Source organism: Thalia democratica, chromosome 2 (genome assembly GCF_965202585.1).
Source record: "Thalia democratica chromosome 2, ktThaDemo2.hap1.1, whole genome shotgun sequence".
NCBI classification, from domain to species: Eukaryota; Metazoa; Chordata; class Thaliacea; order Salpida; family Salpidae; genus Thalia; species Thalia democratica.
The window spans coordinates 77,377,774-77,396,823 of record NC_139166.1 but is presented as its reverse complement, the minus strand read 5'-3'; the positions used below and the strand labels follow the sequence as shown (position 1 = coordinate 77,396,823).

At 25.7% G+C, this 19,050-nt stretch overlaps 2 protein-coding genes across 5 annotated transcripts in view; one reads left to right on the top strand and one right to left on the bottom strand.

Annotated features, from left to right (window-relative positions):
* Nucleotides 1-5,600: 5,600 nt before the first annotated feature.
* LOC145829176 (uncharacterized) lies at nt 5,601-6,913 on the top strand. Of its 2 annotated transcripts, none has more exons than XM_082936900.1 (3): nt 5,601-5,928; nt 6,043-6,180; nt 6,439-6,913. In XM_082936900.1, the coding sequence occupies exons 1-3, from the start codon at nt 5,655-5,657 to the stop codon at nt 6,783-6,785; spliced, it is 759 nt and encodes a 252-aa protein (XP_082793026.1). In that variant the 5' UTR covers nt 5,601-5,654; the 3' UTR covers nt 6,786-6,913. The 2 variants fall into 2 exon arrangements, with proteins under 2 accessions (XP_082793026.1, XP_082793025.1); XM_082936899.1 differs by having other exon boundaries at nt 5,601-5,934.
* Nucleotides 6,914-17,436: 10,523 nt separating this feature from the next.
* The window catches only part of LOC145829274 (uncharacterized), a 40,745-nt gene continuing 39,131 nt past the window's right edge, over nt 17,437-19,050 (bottom strand). For all 3 annotated transcript variants that reach the window (XM_082937024.1, XM_082937026.1, XM_082937025.1), the window contains exons 10-11: nt 18,661-18,820; nt 17,437-18,171 (exon numbers count right to left, since the gene is read on the bottom strand). In XM_082937024.1, the coding sequence (XP_082793150.1) occupies nt 18,112-18,171; nt 18,661-18,820 (220 nt within the window). In that variant the 3' untranslated portion in view covers nt 17,437-18,111. The remainder of the gene's footprint in view (nt 18,172-18,660; nt 18,821-19,050) is intronic.

Sequence of the window (19,050 nt, the reverse complement as noted above, 5' to 3'; positions counted from 1 at the left end):
AAATTCCTTAAGATATAGATTTTTTAACAATAATAAATCAAGTTAGAAAATAAAATTGAGTTTAAGAACCTTTTACAAGAAAAACTTGAAGTCATTTCATTAAAGACCTCAGTTCTATACTCTTTTAAAACCAAAAAAATCTTTTTTGAAATAAAAACTCAAATGGTTAACAAGTTTTTTTTTAATTTATACAGATTAAACAAGTAATAACAGAAATCTGTCAAATAAATGTCTTTCAAACAAATGTTTTAATCACTATGCTATAAAAAACTTTAAGTGTAATGTAAAACGACAAATATAAACTACAAAATTAACCAGGTCAAAATAAAACTACTTACAACTTTGAAACGTAAACCATTTAATGAATACAGTAGACTTCTGCTTGATTTCGCAATTTGAAAAAAATTAAAAAGAACAAATTTAAGAAATTATACCATTTTTTTTTTACAAAATGACAAACTTCAATATATTATATGCAATAATGTTATGAATAAGCATGAAATCCACTAAAACACAAAACAAACACTCATTAAAAAATAGATCTATATAAGCTATCTAAAAATATATTTCACTTTTTTTATCAATACTTATTTAGTAATAGACTTTATTTAGGTTAAATTTAATAAAATATAAATTTTCACTTTTTTTGGGTAACCAGTGCGAACTCAAGAGTGAGTCTACCGTAATTAATGTTTGTTAGGCATTATGCAAACTTGTTGTAGAATAAATAACTTGATAAGTGTTATTATGAAAATATTACTCGAATACGATACAAAACAAGGTTAAGTAAAAAAAGATTTTAAAAGATCAGATAAAATAGAAAAAACTTTCATAAAACAGTGTCTGCTACTGAAGTCTAATATAGTGTGAAGGATGTGGTTCATAAATGCTTTCATGTTTTTCTAATCTGACTCTCAATTTGTAAAATAAAGCCTCAAGTCACCTCCTCTACAAATATCTAGATTAGATCTTTTGCTCAAGATGTTGATAACTAAACTAAACTGAAAGCTTTCTCAACAACATAGCTAGACGGAAAAGCTATAAACAATAATCTAAATTCCTCTCAAATAATTTGATACTTTTGCCTTAGTTTTTGTTGAGTCCAAAAGCTTTTATATCATTCTTTGGAAAAATTTATTTTAAGTTCAAGGTCTGTTTATAAGTCTAAGAAGGTTTTCTGTAAATCATTTACTTCAAAAAGATCTGCCACGAAGGGATCTATGTTTTTATTTAAATAATAGTTTTTTAGTGTCAAATCGAAACTTTACTACTTAGTATGTTTAAATTGATAAAAATTTCAGATTTTTTGTTGCCTAAATTGTCAAATTCCAGGTTTTTTAGGTTTCTAGGTAAATTGGCAACCCTGTTTAGTTTTGTTTCTTAGTCTAACTTAGTGACTTATCAAAAACAAATTGAATATATCATGATGTGATAGTTAATAATAGATAACATAGATTTTTACAAACCATTTATGATCCCAAATAACATATATGTCAGGTTTTAAAATGGTGAGAGGGATTTCGATCGTCGATGATCTATGTAATTGTTATATAAGAAAATATATGAATGAAAATATGAAATGTACTTAAAAGTAGGAGTCATAAGCACTTCAATTTTTTTCTATATTTTACAAAAACAAAATAAACTTTTTCGTTTAAGTTTTACCTCAGGGTCAAATATTTAAATAGCAAGCTAAAATAAGTAAAATATCAAGATATAAAGTAAAAATTTTATGACAGCCCTAAATTTAAAAATCGCCCCCTTTTCGCCCCCTTACTAGTTATCGCCCACCCTTTCGCCCCCTTACAAATTATCCCCCCCGACTTACTAAAATCGCCCCCAGGGGGGCGATATCGCCCACTTTGGGAAACCTTGCTTTAAACCGTAGTTTTTCAGACTAGCACATATATGTAGTTATTGTGTTTAAATATATTTTCAGTTTGACTTAAATAAATTTTGATTTGACAATTTTATTACAACTTTTACTTTGACAAAGCTTTCCGAGAAGCTTATTTTTATTTTTATCTTGCTTTTCATATTTATTTACATCGAAATTTTTATTTTGCCTTTTAAATAAAAAAAGTCGTTTAGTATTAGTGATGTACCGGACACACAATTTCGGGTCCGGCCCGACCCGGATCCGGACTTTTTTTTCAAACTAGAATCCGGCCGGAAGCAGATCCGGACTTTTTTTTCAAATTAGAATCCGGCCGGAACCGGACCCGGACTTTTTTGTCAAATTAGAGTCCGGCCGGAACCGGATCCGGACTTATTTTTCAGATTAGAATCCGGCCGGATCCGGATATCAGACAAAAATTGCAATATCCGGCCGGACCCGGATAGTGAGTCCGGTACATCACTAGAACAAACTAACTTGAGTCAGAATGAGGTTTTTAAACACTGAAAAAAAAAGAACTTTAATCTAATAATAATTAGAACAGCAAGCCACAAGGTTTAAAAATTTAGGTGTTATTTACAATTAAAAATCTGAAATCAAGTTCTTGAACAAAATACACTTGAAAATTACAAAATATTGAAAACTGGATCAGCTCAAAATCATTCAAAATCTAAAAGAAAACTAGCCTGAGTTTTTATAAAAAACTAAACTAGCCTGAGGCAGTCCAAGATTTTCTAAAATTTCCAAAAATTTTCAAACTAGCAGGGTGGCCACTGTTTAAGTCAATAAAATTAGCTAGAGTGATTATAAACAAGCCTGAGTCAGAATGAGGTTTCTAAAAACTGAAAAATTACATTAATCTAATAATCAGTAGAACAGCTAGCAAAGGTTGACAATTTGGTAGTAAAGTTGTGGACTGATTGTGGTACACTTGACTTATTAGTACTACCCATCATAATTAAATCCTACCTTATTTAATTAATATCTAAAAAATACTAAATTCTAACTGAGACTACTTTCTATAATCAGACACGACAGTTTTGAATGATGAATCTTTTATGTAAAACACAACAAGAAATACTAGCATATACAAAATTATTAATTACTTTAGTAACACTTTAAAAACTGGAAGCTATTTAAATCTATATCAAAAGACTTAAAACAAAAGACTAAAAATTAAATAAAACTTTTAGTAAACAAGAAACTGTAAAAATTTTAAAAAACTATTAAACTATAAACCTGGCTTAAATATTTAAACAATTAAACACCTGTTGAAATATTCACTTTTAAGACAAAACACTACTTACAATAAGCATTCACAAAAACGTTCAAGATATTTTGTTGCTTCAAGCTACACACCAAACTAACTAAATGCTTACATATAAACTGCCTGTCATGTTCTGATGTTTTGTTGCATCAATATTTAGTTTGAAACATTTCGTCATATGATTCTCATTGGCTCGTACATTCAACCGTATTAACTCTAAATATTCTCCGAGCTCAACTTTAAACAATAAATAATGCAAGTATTCATTCCAAAGTTTTCAATTTTACAACATATGTAAAGAGTTACATTTCATGAAATGTTTATTTATAGTTTAAATGTAAACAAATATAAATTAGTCACGTGTACAAAATGAGCCAATCACGGTAGGTGTTTAATTTTAACTGACGAAAACGACTCTTATTAATTTTCACAGGGTTTGTTTTTGAAAAAATACTTTTCAGTATGCTCTGTTTTACTAACTAGATCCGGGTCCGGCCGGATCTCTGTTAAGATCCGGCCGGATCCGGATTTTTTTTTTAAATTAGAATCCGGCCGGAACCGGATCCGGATATCAGACAAAAATGGCAATATCCGGCCGGACCCGGATAGTGAGTCCGGTACATCACTATTTAGTATGTGATTTTTAATGTTAAGAAAACTTTATTTGTTGTTTATATGACATATTTTAAAAATGTTTACTCTTCGTTAAAAAATGTTTAATGTTAAGGAAATTTTGACTATTTGTTTATCTTGGTTAGTTAAAAATGCTTAGTTTTAGATATTTCTAGATATTATTGAAATTAGAAATTAGTAATCACTAACTATTACATACAACTTAGTATATGTACAACAACATTTTTTTTTAAAATCTAAAACGTTACTTCTATATAAAACATTATAAAAAATAACGAAAAAACTTCAAAGTTGTGGATAAACTAAAATTTAAACTTACAGAAAGGTAATGAACTTAAGTTTTTATAATTTAATGACATAAACTTAAAAAGTTCTTTAAAACTAAGTTAGACAGTTCTAAAAAAATAAATTTATTAGGTTTTTCTAAAACTGTTCGGAAGAATATCAAAATAGTTGCTAAAAAACGCTTATCATAACAATTATTATCTATTATTTTTGTGTTATCGAAAATTATTTATATTAGATATCTCAAACTAATGTTTTGTGACAATGGTCATTTTATTAAAAAATGTCTTAGTCAGATTTTATATAAAGTAAATTAAGCTTAATATACCAATCAATTATAGTTTAGTATTAAGATAGTGTTTCTAATGTAAAGCTTAATAACAAAAGTTTTAAAATTATTTTTTTTTATTATTTAACGATAATAGTCGTTTATAAACAAAAGCTTAAGTAAAGTTTCAAAATCAAACATAGTTCTTATTAATCTGCTTATATAGAAGTAATACTAACAAAAAAACTCAAAAATAATTTCTGCTGATAGTTTTATATATTTATTTTATTTTAACCTAGTTCTAACCAAACCTATAAAAATAATAAAATAATTAGTTGTTAACAAACAGTTTTATTGTACGCGAACAAACTTAGAAATTATTACAATTAATTTAGAATAAAAACAGCACACAAAATGTTCAATTAAGTAGAAGCTTGCCTTGAATAATAATTTCATTTTTAACAGACAATAAAAAAGTATTACGAAGTTATTGGAACTTTTAAAATTACTTTTTTACAGTTTTATACACACTTGTATTCTATATTACGTTATAGTCTTTTAATTTTAAAATATTTTGATTGATTTAAAGCGATTGAAGTTTTGGGTGTTTTGATTTTATCGTTTGAAAAATTTAAATTTTTTTATCACAGAATAAAGTATTAAATTAAAACACAGTCTTACTAATAAAATTCATTTATTTATTTTATTGTGCGACAAGTTCAAGCAGATTTTTTAACAAAATGTACATATACTAATATCTAATGTTAAATAAGCATTTCATTACGGTTCAGTATCATACAAGCTTTCGTATTTATTCTGGTCGAAAAGTTTGTAGTTAAAACTAAAAGTAACAAACTCTCTACTAATAAAAGAACATTGTGTTTAGCAAATGTTAGTTTTATTAAGTATCGTAGTTGACGTAAAAAGCGTTACTGTAAAAACAATTTTAAAGTTGTTCAGTCATTTAATGATAATAAAAATGATGAAATAATTAACTTGTGACTAAGTGTCAAGTTTATTTAAGTTTATAACTAACTACATCATTATCACATATTAATTTGCTGTAGACCAATTAATAGTTAACTTATAAAATTGTTGTTTTATAAATGACGTCAAACTAATATAAGTGCTTTAAACTGTTTATTTAGTTAGTAACACGCAGAATAACATTTCACAATACAACTAATGTTTATTTAGCACAAAGCTGAGAGTATATAAGAGCTTGCTTCTCAGTTAGTTGTATAAAACAATCTAGCTTACAGATAGTAGCACTTAAAATATTATTTTTTTTTTAAAGTATAAAAATGAGCATCAAACTTACTTTCGTATTTGGACTTTTATTGGCTTCAGGTTGGGTTCAAGAAAGCTTATCGAAACCTGAACAAGTATCAGAAGCTGAACAAGTTTCAGAACTTGAAAAAGTTGCAGAATCTGAAAAAGTTACAGAACCTGTTAAAGAAGCCTCCGTCGAAGCAAAAGCTGAAGATGGTTTGGTTGATTCGATAGAAGAAGATAACAGTTTGAATAAAAACATTGATGAAAATGTTGAAAATACTGAAAATGACGTAAAAGCATCAGGTAAAGATAACACTTGGTATTTATATTGTAAATGTTTCTAAACTAGTTTATAAAAAAAGTTTTATTAATTTTACATTAAAATACTATTAAATAAATAATATATATTTCAAACAGCAAAAGCCTCAGCAAGCTTTAGTTTCAATTTTGGTGAATTTCTCGCTAAATTGTTCCAATCTATTCAACAAAACAAAGAAAACAACAACGAAGGAGAAAGTAATGAGGAAGAGGAAGTTAACAACGACGAAAGCATAGGTTAATTTTGATTTAGTAAAAAAAAAATATTAAAGTTAATTTAATTGCAGTTATAGTAAATTAAAAGTTTAAACCTTAACACAGTCGGTTAGCTTCCTATATGTTTCCATTAAAACTTTATAACGTTTTTCTTTTCAATCAGCGAAATATATATATATATATATTGGTTAGACGCTTACTTGATTAATATTAAATGCGAGTAACTATCATTTTAATCTAAGTTCAAACTGTTCGGTTAAAACAAACGCACATATGCAGAAAACCAGGAAGAAAAGATGAAGTCACCGTTTAGAGTTCATGCGAGCGCTTCTGCTTCTGCGATTTCTTTGTTTTACTACAAGTTTAGTGAAAAAGAAGAGAAAAAAGAAAACGAAGCTCAAGAAGAACCGCAAGAAAATGTTGAAGAAAATGAACAACCTTTAGAAGAAGGTGCAGAAGTTCAACAACATTGTAACCAGCAAAACAGCAAAAGGAAAGAACCATCAGTCTTAGAACCATCAATTGATAAACCATTAGATGATGAACAATTAGTTGATGAACCATTAGATGATGAACAAGAAGTGAATGTACAACAAGTAACAGATGCTGTTGAAGTTGAACAATAGTTTATTTTATTACTAATGTAAGTTTTCTTTGACATTTCTCATTCAACACTACATCAGCTTAAAGATAAAAGCTACTTTAATTTTTTTACGCTCCCTCTTATTTTTTAACGAATACAAAATTTCAACAATTTTGTCTTGTTTATTGCTAAAATTTAAAAAATTATATTTTTGTAGTATAATGTAATATAAAAAAATCTATGTTCTTATTGTTTAATTTAGTCAGACTACTTATATATAGTATAAAGCAGTGGTCTTAAGCTAATCAAAAACTGTGTACACCAAAGTGTAAAAAATAAAACCGTTGCAGCCCAAGATATAATTTTAATAAGTGCCGCTAGTGGTGTCACTACGTAAACACTTTTACTAATGCATTTCTCCTTTAAAACAATAACTTACTTTATATTTACATGCAAACTATTCAACAACTAAAACTAGAATTTATTATTTGATCCGGTTTTTAATGAACCTTTCTACTTGGTTTACCTTGTTTGCAAAATGATATTTTATTTATATGGCTTTGTGTTAATTGAACACATCTCCGCAGTAACTACAAATTTCCCAGTACAGTACTCTTAAAATGTTTTATTAATATTTTTATGTCGCTTAAACTAGATAAATATTATCATAAAAACTGGATTTTTTTTGTATTCTAAAAATTTTGTGCACGCCTAAATAAGTTTTGTGTACCCTATAAGTTTCGTGCACTCAAAATAAATTTTGTGCAGACTAGTGTGCACTAGAGTACACCTTGACGACCACTTGTGTAAAGTATTTTCGTGCAAATTTACTTAAAAAACGATGAATCTTAACATATTATAAAAGTGAAATAGGTAATTTATACTTATATCAACAAATTTCATAGGTTTTAAAATAAAAATCAGACAAGCATTTATCCTGTTTCATACAAACAAGTTATTGCATCAAGTTTATTGAATAGAAATCGATTTAATCGATAAATTATATATATATATATATAGTTTAATAGCACCTAAACGTCTCTTTTGAAAAATAATTTGAGTTACAATGAATCATATATCTATTTATTAGAAGCTTTCTCCAAATAAGGTTGCTGTCTTTATAACTCAATAAAGCTTTACATCTTTCGATAGTTTAATGAAAATAAAGCTTTTTAGTTAAAAAAATTGTTACGTTTTAGTACAATATTGTTAAGTCGGTTTCAATGAAAAAAATTTTAGAAATAGTTTTTCTAGGTATATATTTTCTTAGGTATGAAATAAAATTTAAAATGTACGGAATTAATGTTTATAAAATAGTTTAATTATGACGTACAATCTCGAGTATTTTATCTTTTACAGATACGTATTAGAATAGGAAGGGTCGGCAGCCTTTTTAAAAGTTCTAAGACAATCAAAAATAGAAAATCTTGCGGGTCTTACTTTGTAAGAAAATTACTTTTGCAAGCCATAGTTATTTAAAAAAATTATAGCAATCAACAAAAAAAAACTTTTTTACACAACAAATTTTATAAAATAGCATTAATAAACCTAATTACTAAATGTCAAAATAAGGCCCGCTTGTAGGTTTTAACTACAAAACAAATGTTTTATCTTTTCAAAAAGAAATATTGTTTTACTGAAAAGTAGATCGCGGCCGCCGATTTACGCAGTGTGGACTGCATTTGGCCCACGGGCCTAATATTGCCAATCCCTGTGCTAGAACTAGTTCAAAAGCGTAATACAAACCTAAGTGAACCTTTGACTGAGCCATTAATAGTGTTTTTACAGACAATGAACCTTTAAAAGTTAAAGATAACAATATTTAAACTAAAGTTATAGTTAAATAAACTAAGCCACCATCTATGTTGAACAATTTCAATTTAAAAATGTACAAATAAATCTGAAGTAATGTTAAGTAAACGTGCGACTAGCTTTCGAATTCAAAAAAAACTAATACTTCAATACATAAGCTGTGATCCACTCATGTGATTGGCTTAAAATAAAATTAAACAAAATAGTTGACTAGATGAGCTATGTTCAAATAAAAAAAAAACTAGTATACATGCATGCAAATTAAACAGCTTTATGTTAATCTAACCGCCTAACCTGTTAATAGGAAACAACTTTAGCCGGAGTTTCAGATTTACTGTAAAAGTTTTATTTTTAGCCAGGCGTGTTGTTTTTATAAACTGCATTGTTTATGTGTGCAATTGTTATTATTTGAACTTCATTGTCAAACGAAAGACCTAGGCATCAGAACCTAAGCCACTTAAACTGACAGACACTAACATAAAAAGAAAAAACAAATTACAGTTTTAAAACAAACATAAAACTCATACAAGGCACAAACCGAAAAAAATCAAACTTACACAACCAAAGTATTCAACGATCCCAAAGCCACCAATCTCCAATTATACATTTCAAAATAACAGTTCTTTAATTTAAACTAGTATTTTTCGTAGATTTTTAGTTTATCAGGAGTCGATTTCGATTCAACCGTTTAACAATAACTTTTTTGCTTTCTGAAGTTAAAGATTAACGATAATAGAAAAAATAAAACTATATAGCCGAAATTTATGTTTTTACTCGATCCATAAACAAAACAACAACTTTTTACTTTATATACAGCTAGTTTAAACCGATTTTTATAAGCGTTTTACAAATAAGTTTTTTACCATATCTAAAGAAATAGAGTTTTTACACACAATAAACTAATTAAAATTTATAACTTTTTTTTTGTGCTAAGTAATCCAGCAGCTAATACAAAGTAACCCTGTTTTTCTAAATATCATTTGAATTTATTAAAACTTAAAGATTTTTAGTGTAACTTTTATTTACATATATTACAATGGTCACAACTTTTTTAACAAACTGTTGATACTGTTCTGAAAACTTTTATAACCTAAGGTACTAGTATATTAATGCACTAACAGCTTACAAAAAATATAAACCAACAATTTACTTTTGTATTGAAAAAATAAGTTGTTTTGTTTATCATTAGTTCAAACTCTGAAAATATTCTCACAATATAGTCGTTTATTAAAAGCCATAAAGTCGTTTTATACTTTTCTTTTTGTGCATTTAAGTTTTTATATCTGAAAATCTTGATTCAAGATACATAACTAAAATGAAGGCATATCAAAATTAAATACACGTTTTATAAAAGTTTTTTTAATGCTTAAATCTAACATTATGTGCTAAATAAGAAAATAAAGTTAATAATATTTTTAGAAACTAACATATAAACTAATAACTTGTCTGTAACAAGGATAACAGACTGTTATTTTTCCTTTTTTTATGAAACTGGGTTTTACCAAAATTTAGTATTTAGTTTAAACTCTGTTAGATTCAGACAAAAACTATATTGTTTAAACATTGTATTCATACTAAATAACTTACAAAAGTTACAAAAAATTATAAAACAGTCTAGAAAAGAATAATTTTTCTTATTGTAGTTTTAAGTATCTTATATTTGTAATTTTCCGTAATAATTGTTAACTAAACGGTATAAATAAAGAAACGGTGTTTTTTTAGTTGTTTCAAAAGTTATTTTGTAAAAGATATTTCTACTTGTAGATCATACATATAGTTACTTTGTTTGGTAATATAAACTGTTAAGTATAGGGTTGTCCCGGATATTTATAAAAAAAAAGTATTGTAGAATAGAAACAAAACAACTGCTAAAAAAAGGATAGGACAACTTTAAGTTAAACAGTTAAATTTAGGTACATTAAATAGTAATATATTTCTAAATACCAGTTTTAATTTGTTTTATATTGCCATTCATAACTAAGTTTATATTATATATGTTTAAAATATTTAATACCAGAATTTATTGAAACTAAATTATAAACCTATTACTAATATTTATCTAACATTAAAAACACATGGGTTGTAGAAACTGTTTTTAAAGAAGCAACAAAATATTGTAACACCTTTAGTACTGTAACAATAGCAATAAATGATTAATCATTATCTTTATTCAGGAGAAAATTGTATGACAAAACATTTATATGATTTGTAAGTGTTTTGTTTTTACAGTGTACAGTCAATAACATTAATGTTGATGACTAAGTGATGTATTGATAGTTCAATAATAAACTGAAAAGTCATTAATGCTTTTCAATCGTTTGTTAGTTTAATGATGAATTGTTGTTTTTTAATTAACGTCAGACTATTATAAGTGTTGTTAACTAATTATCAATTTGATAATTAGTAAAATTGAATGATTGTATTGTAGCTTGATTTGTTTATTTAAATGTTTACTGTGCGGAACATAAGAGCTTGATTTCCAGTTATCTGAATAAAACTGTCAAGCGTATTAAGAGCCAAATTAAACAACTTTAAATGTTCAAAGTTATATAAACGAGTATTAAATTTCTATTTGTACTCAAACTTTTGTTGGTTTCCGCTTTCGCTGAAGAACTAATTGTAGAACAAGAAAAAGTATCAAAACCCGCATAAAGAAGCATCTGCCGAAGAAAAAGCTGAGAAGAAAAAGCAAGTTCTTCTGCCTTTTATAAGTTATATGAACCTAAAACAGTCGAAGAAAATACTGTAAATGAAGATAACTCCGCAGAAAACCCGCAAGAAAAAAATTGAGAAACAACGAATTGATATTAATAAATTCTAAAGAAAATAAACCAGGTGAAAATGCTGTAGTGGAACAATCTCCACGTACTCATTCGTATAATGTTCATGCGAGATCTTTGGCATCATCATCAGCAAGTTCAACTTCCTCTTTTTATCATAAGCATCCGAAATATTATAAAGCAAAATGAGAATTCAGAAGACCCACAGAAAAATAATGATGACAACAAACTTAAAAATTGTTAAACAAGTAAAACCACCATCTGACGTTGAAAGTTTTAAATTTCAAAATCATTATAACCAACAAAATACTAAAGATAAAGAACCATCAGATGAAGAGCCAATATTTGATGAAGAACAAGTAACAAATGTTGACAAAACTCAACAGTAAAATAATCTTTCTATGACATTTCTTATTTGACACTACTTAAGTCTGAAAATTTTACTGTTTTAATTTTCTTCTCGCACATCTAAATTTTTATTGTTTTTTAAAACTCCGTTTTATTTATAAATAAAGGATAGTTCATAATAGCTTGTTATTTGTTTGTGTATCTATTTATAAATTTCTAATATTAATGACGTAGTAATGTGTTCTAACATTAAAAAAGTTAAGTTCTGCATTTGCTTGACTTAGTAAAGCTCCTTAAAATTATGTTACAGTAGAAAATATATTTATCTACTTATGAATTAAGAAATTAACTACCTTGACTTTGTTTCTTTGTAAGCTAATAAGATTTCAACACATATTATAACTTTGATCTAAATTCAAATGATTGTTTGTCTTTCTATTTACGTGAAAAATGTATTGTATTGCATTGTTGTGGCAGTGGTCGATATCGTCTTTTTAATTTAAGTGCATCAATATGATTAAACATCGTATGTAAAAGTTATTTAAAGCTTATATATGTGTGTGTGTGTATATATATTTAGAGCTTCAAATGATTTAAGTTCTAAATGTTTATTAGAGTTCATCTGCTTACTTTTGTTATTTAATAAAGTTTTAATCAGTTTTGGAGGGTATGATACGAAGATTTTGCACTAATGATTTTGCTGTTGAATATGTGTTGACTCGTTGACACACAGAAACATATGTTGGTAGGATAAAGGAAGATTACTGTATAATTTGTTTTTATTTATATAATTTATATGAAATTTTCAACACAGTCTGCGAATTTAAATGTTACGATAGGAAGAAAATTTTATTGATGTTTGGTTTTTGTTTGTTTTCCGGTTATTATACAAACTTAAAAAACATTTTTTATAAAAAACTTTAATAGAAAAGTTCGAATCCTTTGTTATTTGAAATTCTTTATTAATTTATATGCTAATACTAATAAAATACAACTTATAACTATCATTACTTGTTTGTTCTAAAAAATTATAATGTGTTTTCATTTTTAAGTATTTTAAGTATTAGAAAAATATATACATATAATGGTAAATAAAGTTTGTAAGTTAGTCCTAGTAATCAGATTATAATATAATATTTATTTTAATTCTCAAAGAAATCTGTAATTTGAATTAAATATGTTTAAACTAGGAATAAAACCTTTAACTTCATACATTTAAGTTACTTGCAAAATTCGACGTAACAAATTAACACGAATAAAGCTGATAAAATCAATAATTTCCTTGCTTTAAGCTCATGTTCTCATTTGAATATAAAATAGTTTTATATTTGTTAGAAAACAATAGAAGGTTGGAAAAAAATATGCTAGATAGATTTTTATCAGAATTTTAAGTCCAAAATAAATTACACAAATTTTTAAAATTTTTCCATAAAACGTCTTACTTTTTGTTTTATACAACTTTAAGGTAAATAAATATTGCTTTACTTGCAACTACATTTATTTAGCTTAGGATGAACATTTTTATATAAAAGAATTATTTAAACCATGTCAATCACTAATAATTAAATATCAGCTGTTCGTTGTTTAATTTTCAAATAAACTTTTGTTGATTTAAATAAGCACTGACAGGTAACAAACAATAAATTTTTTATAAAACAAATTGCTTATTTTGTTGAAGTTAATAACTACTCAACGAAAAACGAGTTTAGTTGAAACGCTATTTACTTTTTTCAATGCACAAACTTTAAAGTTTATATTATAAATGAAAATTAAGTGAATCAATTGATTATCAAAATAAACTAAACTAACTTTACAGTTTAACAAAAATAGTTTGTAGTGATTGAATTTATTTTATTCAATAAAAATGTTTTCATATCAATAGGTTCTTATTTTGATATATTCATTTTTATTTTATAATCTTAAAAATGATTAATCTATAAAATAATACTATATTTAAAGTATTATTTTGTAAATTTATATAACTACTTAAAATTAATTTCTTTTTTTAAAAAGAGGACCATTTTTAAAATTGTTGAGCGGAAAAAAATCAAAAAAAATATATATATATACACAAGTTCAACAACCTGTATAGTATAGAATGTAATAAACTAAACAAACATAAAATTTGATGGTATTTAGCTTTTTAATTACGTAATAGCTAACAAACAAGTAAAACATCAGTCAAAAAGTTAAAACAAACATAAAGTGGTACTTTAAACAATTTTTTCTGTTAGTATTAAGCTAAATTTAACTGACATGTATCAAACAAAGTTATGTAGTTCAAACTGCTAAATTAATGATTGTTTAATTTTAAGACAGTCAGTAAATATGTAAAAAGGATTATATTTAGGATATGATATAGAAAAATTACTTTGATGTATTTTAGATGAATAAATCAAAATATGTTAGTTTTTTTTATATACACTTAGTGTTCGCTTTAAACTTAATTATGTTGACAGATATAAAACATTATTAGGTAAACTTTACAAACTACACCGATCAATGATATGATTAATTACACAAACTTATTTTGTAACAAACAAACCCTTGAAATCACATAACTGAAAAAAATTATTATCAACATGGACTAACTTTTAAATTGTGTAGGTAATTATCTAATTTATAAAATTTTCGCCAACTAGTTACTAATATTAAAAAATATTAAAACATAGCTAAACAATTAAATAAATTAGTATACCTTTTATAGTTGACGTAAAAATAACTTTTTAAATAATTTTCAAAAGTTATTTCAACTACAACTTCTTATAATATCTAAACAAAATTTGTGTTAATTAAAAGTGTATCAACTAAGTAAATTTTATAAGTGTATAATTACTTTCAAATTCGTTACCATATGTTAGCTATTATTCCAGCATTATAACATTTAAACTAGCACTAATTTAAAATATGACGTAATAATGAATTACTTACATTGTTTGATTAAAACTGAATACACTGCTAAAAAAATTGAAAATTATTTTTTTTAAAAGCACGACCCTTTTTAATTTCATGTATCTATCTTATGTATAGCTTGAACGATCAATGGCTTTAATTTTATCTAAGAATAATTCTACATGTGTGCAAACTAATTCAAATAAAACTTTTAACTCTAAATTACAAAAGTTTAATAAACATAGGTATTAAAAGTACTATATAGAGACTGAACTAAATTTTAATGAAATTATAAAGTTAAAACTTAAAAACCTAATAACCCACAAAATCCCCTAGGAATTTTTCAAATACCTAACAACCAAACTTACTTAACAACAGAAAGCAAATATTTTTGTCAAACCAACATTTATTGTGTAAATGAGCTATAAAAATTTCTTGAAGCAAATAGAAAATTTTTGCAATTTAAATGTTTATTTAAAGAAAAATTTATGAACTCGAATTATTTTATCAAAGCTTATTTTAATTTCGTACTTTAAAATATCAAACTTTTAAGTGTGGGAGAGTATACTTATTAAATATAACTTTATTCCCTAAACTATTAAGTAGTTTAAACGACTTTGAACTACTCACAACTAATAAATACCCTAATAAATAATTAAAGGAGAACAACTATCAAATCTATAAAGTTTAGTCAAAAAGCAAATGTACCAGTTCAACAACCTGTATATTAAAAAATGTAATAATCAAAATCAAACATAAATTTTTCATTGGTTTTAAAATTTTTTATTATGTAATAGCCAATAAACAAATAAAAAATCAGTCAAAAAGTTAAAACAAACACAAATAGTACTTTAAACAATTTTTTCTGTTAGTATTAAGCTAAATTTAACTGACATGTATCAAACAAAGTTATGTAGTTCAACCAGCTAAATTAATAATTGTTTAATTTTAAGACAGTCAGTAAATATGTAAAAATGGATTATTTTAAGTTTGTATTTTAGAAATTTCGCTTTGATGTATTTTAAAAGCGTCTTTCAAAATATGTTCGTAATTTGTATACACTTGGTGTTAGCTTTGAACTTCATTTATATGATAGATTTTAAACACAGTTGTGTAAAACAAACTTTAAATCTTTTGATGATTTATAAATTTACTAATCAATGATATATAACAACTGCACATTGTTATTTTATAATAAATATATCCTTCAAAAGGTTTTATAAAGTCTTCATGATAAAACTTAAATCTTCTCAACAGAAATAAAAGTAAACAGTTTTTAAAACTTATACAAAACTAACTCTAAATAATATTTTTTTAAACACTAACATTTAAAATAATTCCTTAAAAGTAGTTGAGCTTTTATAAATGAAAACAAATAAAACATGGGCATATAAAAAAATTCAAATAGTAAAAACGTTTCCTAATATTAGTTTATACCTAATCTATGATAATTTTTTTTGAAAACAGTCAACTAACTATTTAACTTTTAGAAAGCAATGTTGTTATTCAAACTAATTTGCATTTGTTACGTATTATTATAGCAAAAATAATATTAAGTTTGAAAAACTATGATGTAATAATGAACTACTTATAGTGTTTTCTAGATGTATTTACCTCGTATTAATTCTGTTGCTGTAACGTTATGGGTTATAAAGATATTTATTTTTAATGTCTACAACCTTACCTTAAATAATATTGTATATTTTTATTTAATACTTAGATTTGTATTTATTCTTTAGTGCTTAAAATTAAGTAAACTTATCACTTTTAATTGACTTAGCCTAACATACATTGTAAAAAAGTATTGGAGAATATAAAAAGACTCAATTAAATTTTAAGGAATACATTAAAAGGTTATAACTTTAAGTCTTTAAATGACAAAGTTACCTAAAAAAATATTTAGTTACCTAACAACCAAATTTACTCAACAACAGAAAGCAAATATTTTTTGTCATACCAACAAAGAGTTTAATGTGTAAATTAACTATAAAATTTTCTTAAAACAAACAGAAAGTTTTAGCAATTCAAATGTTTACTTAACGAAAAAGTTATGTTGAAATCGAATAATTTTATCAAAGCTTGTTTCTATTTTGTAATTTGTACTTAAAGTATTAAGTTTTTTAGTTTGTGAGAGTACACTTGTTATATAAAACTTTATCGCCTAAACTATTAAGTAGTTTAAACGATTTTGAACTGTTCACAACTAATAAATACGCTAATAAATAATTAAAAGCTCACTTGGAATTAACTAAAACTAATCTAATCACCGAATTATAAAACAAACAGTTTTAAAAGCCAACTAATAAAAAAAGAAATTACGGAAATTAAATCAGTCTACTGTTCAATCAAACAAAATTTTGTTTTGGATTTTATCCAATGAAAACGCGACTATTTGTCAAACTATCAACATTTAAAAGAGCAAAATGAAGAGATTTAACTGTATAAGGATGCAAGTTAAATCAGCAAATTTTTCAAGGTGAAATAATTGAGTTGTAATATATCAATGATTTTCGTTTTTATATTACACTTTAATTAAATATAAAGCTTAATGTCGTACACTTATTTAAAAAAATATTTGACTGGCTTGTGTAATGTTACAATATATCATTAAATTAACTGGTTTTTTAACTTAACAACTTTGATTTATAACTTTTTATCCAAGTTCAACCTGTTTATTGTACTTTTGTTATCATTCACCCTTTTCCAACAATTAAGATTTTAATTTGTAACTAATTAATTAAAATTATTAATGAAATCTTAAAATAATACAGTAATATAAATATAATTTAAGTTAATTAAACAGAGATCATTGAAAACTGTATGCAGATTTATTGCGGGTAAAACACAAGAAATATTCACGAAAAAAGTAGCCGGTTTAAAACTTAAAACAAATAAAAAATATTAATAAAAGTGAAGTCAGCCTACATTAAAAATATTTAAATTTCACTGAAAATATTTTCCACCGAGCCAATAGTGTGACAAACATTTTTTATTTATGTTGTAAAAAATAATTACATTAAACTTTTTTGACTTCTGAAGTAAAAAAAAAACTATTTTTTAAGAAAATATATTTATTTATTTTTGTCATTTTTTCATATTCAAAAATTTAATAAAAAAAAAGAGCTTTAATAGTTGTGTTAAACTTTATTCTAGAAGAAAAGTCTTTCTTACATATTTTTACGACTACAAACGTTAAAAATTAAACAAGTTGACAAATTTATAAATAAAAATATGACACTTTTTTGTTACTATAAATTCTTGCTATGCGCAAGCTAAACACAAGAGCAGTTAAATCCGAACAAATTTCACAAAAAAAATATTATGGGGATATATGTTCAAGAAAAAAAAAAGGAGTTTTGTGAGCCGTTTCAAACAAAAACATCAACAAAGTATGTCAGCAGAAAAAATATTTAACATTTTTTTCATAAAAAACCATAAAACTTTGATTTTATTTATGAAGACGCGTCGGGTAAAGTACTATTTAGTTGTGACGTCATACAGCGTCATTGTGACGTAATATTACGATGACGTCACTCATCACGTGTTTGCGGTTTCGTCAGAGGGTCGAGCCAACCAGTTGTTGTCGTGAAGTCCGACCTGTTGAATTAAAGTATTTATAATAAAGTAACAACAGTAAAATACAAAATAAATAATACAATTATAAAGTGAAATAACGTTTGTATATTTAATAAACTTGCACACAGGGTGTCTTAACAGAGCAAATTTAAAGGTACAGATATAGGGTAAATGACTTATATTAAATGTTTATGATGGATGTAACTTTAAATATAAAATTTAGGAAAAAAACGTAAGACGTTATAAAGATCAGGGATTAGAGATTGATCGATGGCAAAAGTTTAGACTATTTACATTACATTGTTTCTCATTTAAAGACATTCTGATCAAATTACTCAAAATCGGCTGCAAATCAGGGTTGTCAGTTCGAAAATGACGACTAGTTTAAAAGAAAAAATCTGCGCAAAAAACATGTTGAAAACAAACCTGACACCCTACTGCTTGTCTTCCGTATTTCAAATATTACATTAAAATTAAAAGTTTCCACTATAAAAAATCAAATCTACGAACCTGACATCCAGTGGCCTGTTTATCAGGTTTCAAACAGCACATCCAGTAGCTCCTGCCGTAAGGCGAATCCTGATAATACCTCTTTGGGTGGAACCTGCACAGAGACTGGTCCCCTCGCACGAAACTCCTCCTGCACAACTTGCACGGATCTTCTTCGTATCTAAGGGAAAATACCCAAGTTGAAATTAAATTTCATAACTTGCAATGGTGTTTCATAACATTTTATATTTAATTATTTTTAAGAAAACTATATTCTAATTTGCACAAATCTTCTTCGTATCTGAGAAATTACTTAAACAGATAGTTATTTCGTGAAGTATTAAGACATTGTGATGTATAAGATGGGTTTTAATTCGTTATAATGCACTTACATTTATTTTCACCGAATTT

Coding starts and splice junctions, on each gene's coding strand:
- LOC145829176 (XM_082936899.1), top strand. CDS start 5,655: ATGAGCATCAAACTTACTTTCGTATTTGGACTTTTATTGGCTTCAGGT. Junction 5,935..6,042: donor CGTAAAAGCATCAGGTAAAG/ATAACACTTGGT, acceptor TATTTCAAACAG/CAAAAGCCTCAGCAAGCTTT. Junction 6,181..6,438: donor TAACAACGACGAAAGCATAG/GTTAATTTTGAT, acceptor GCACATATGCAG/AAAACCAGGAAGAAAAGATG.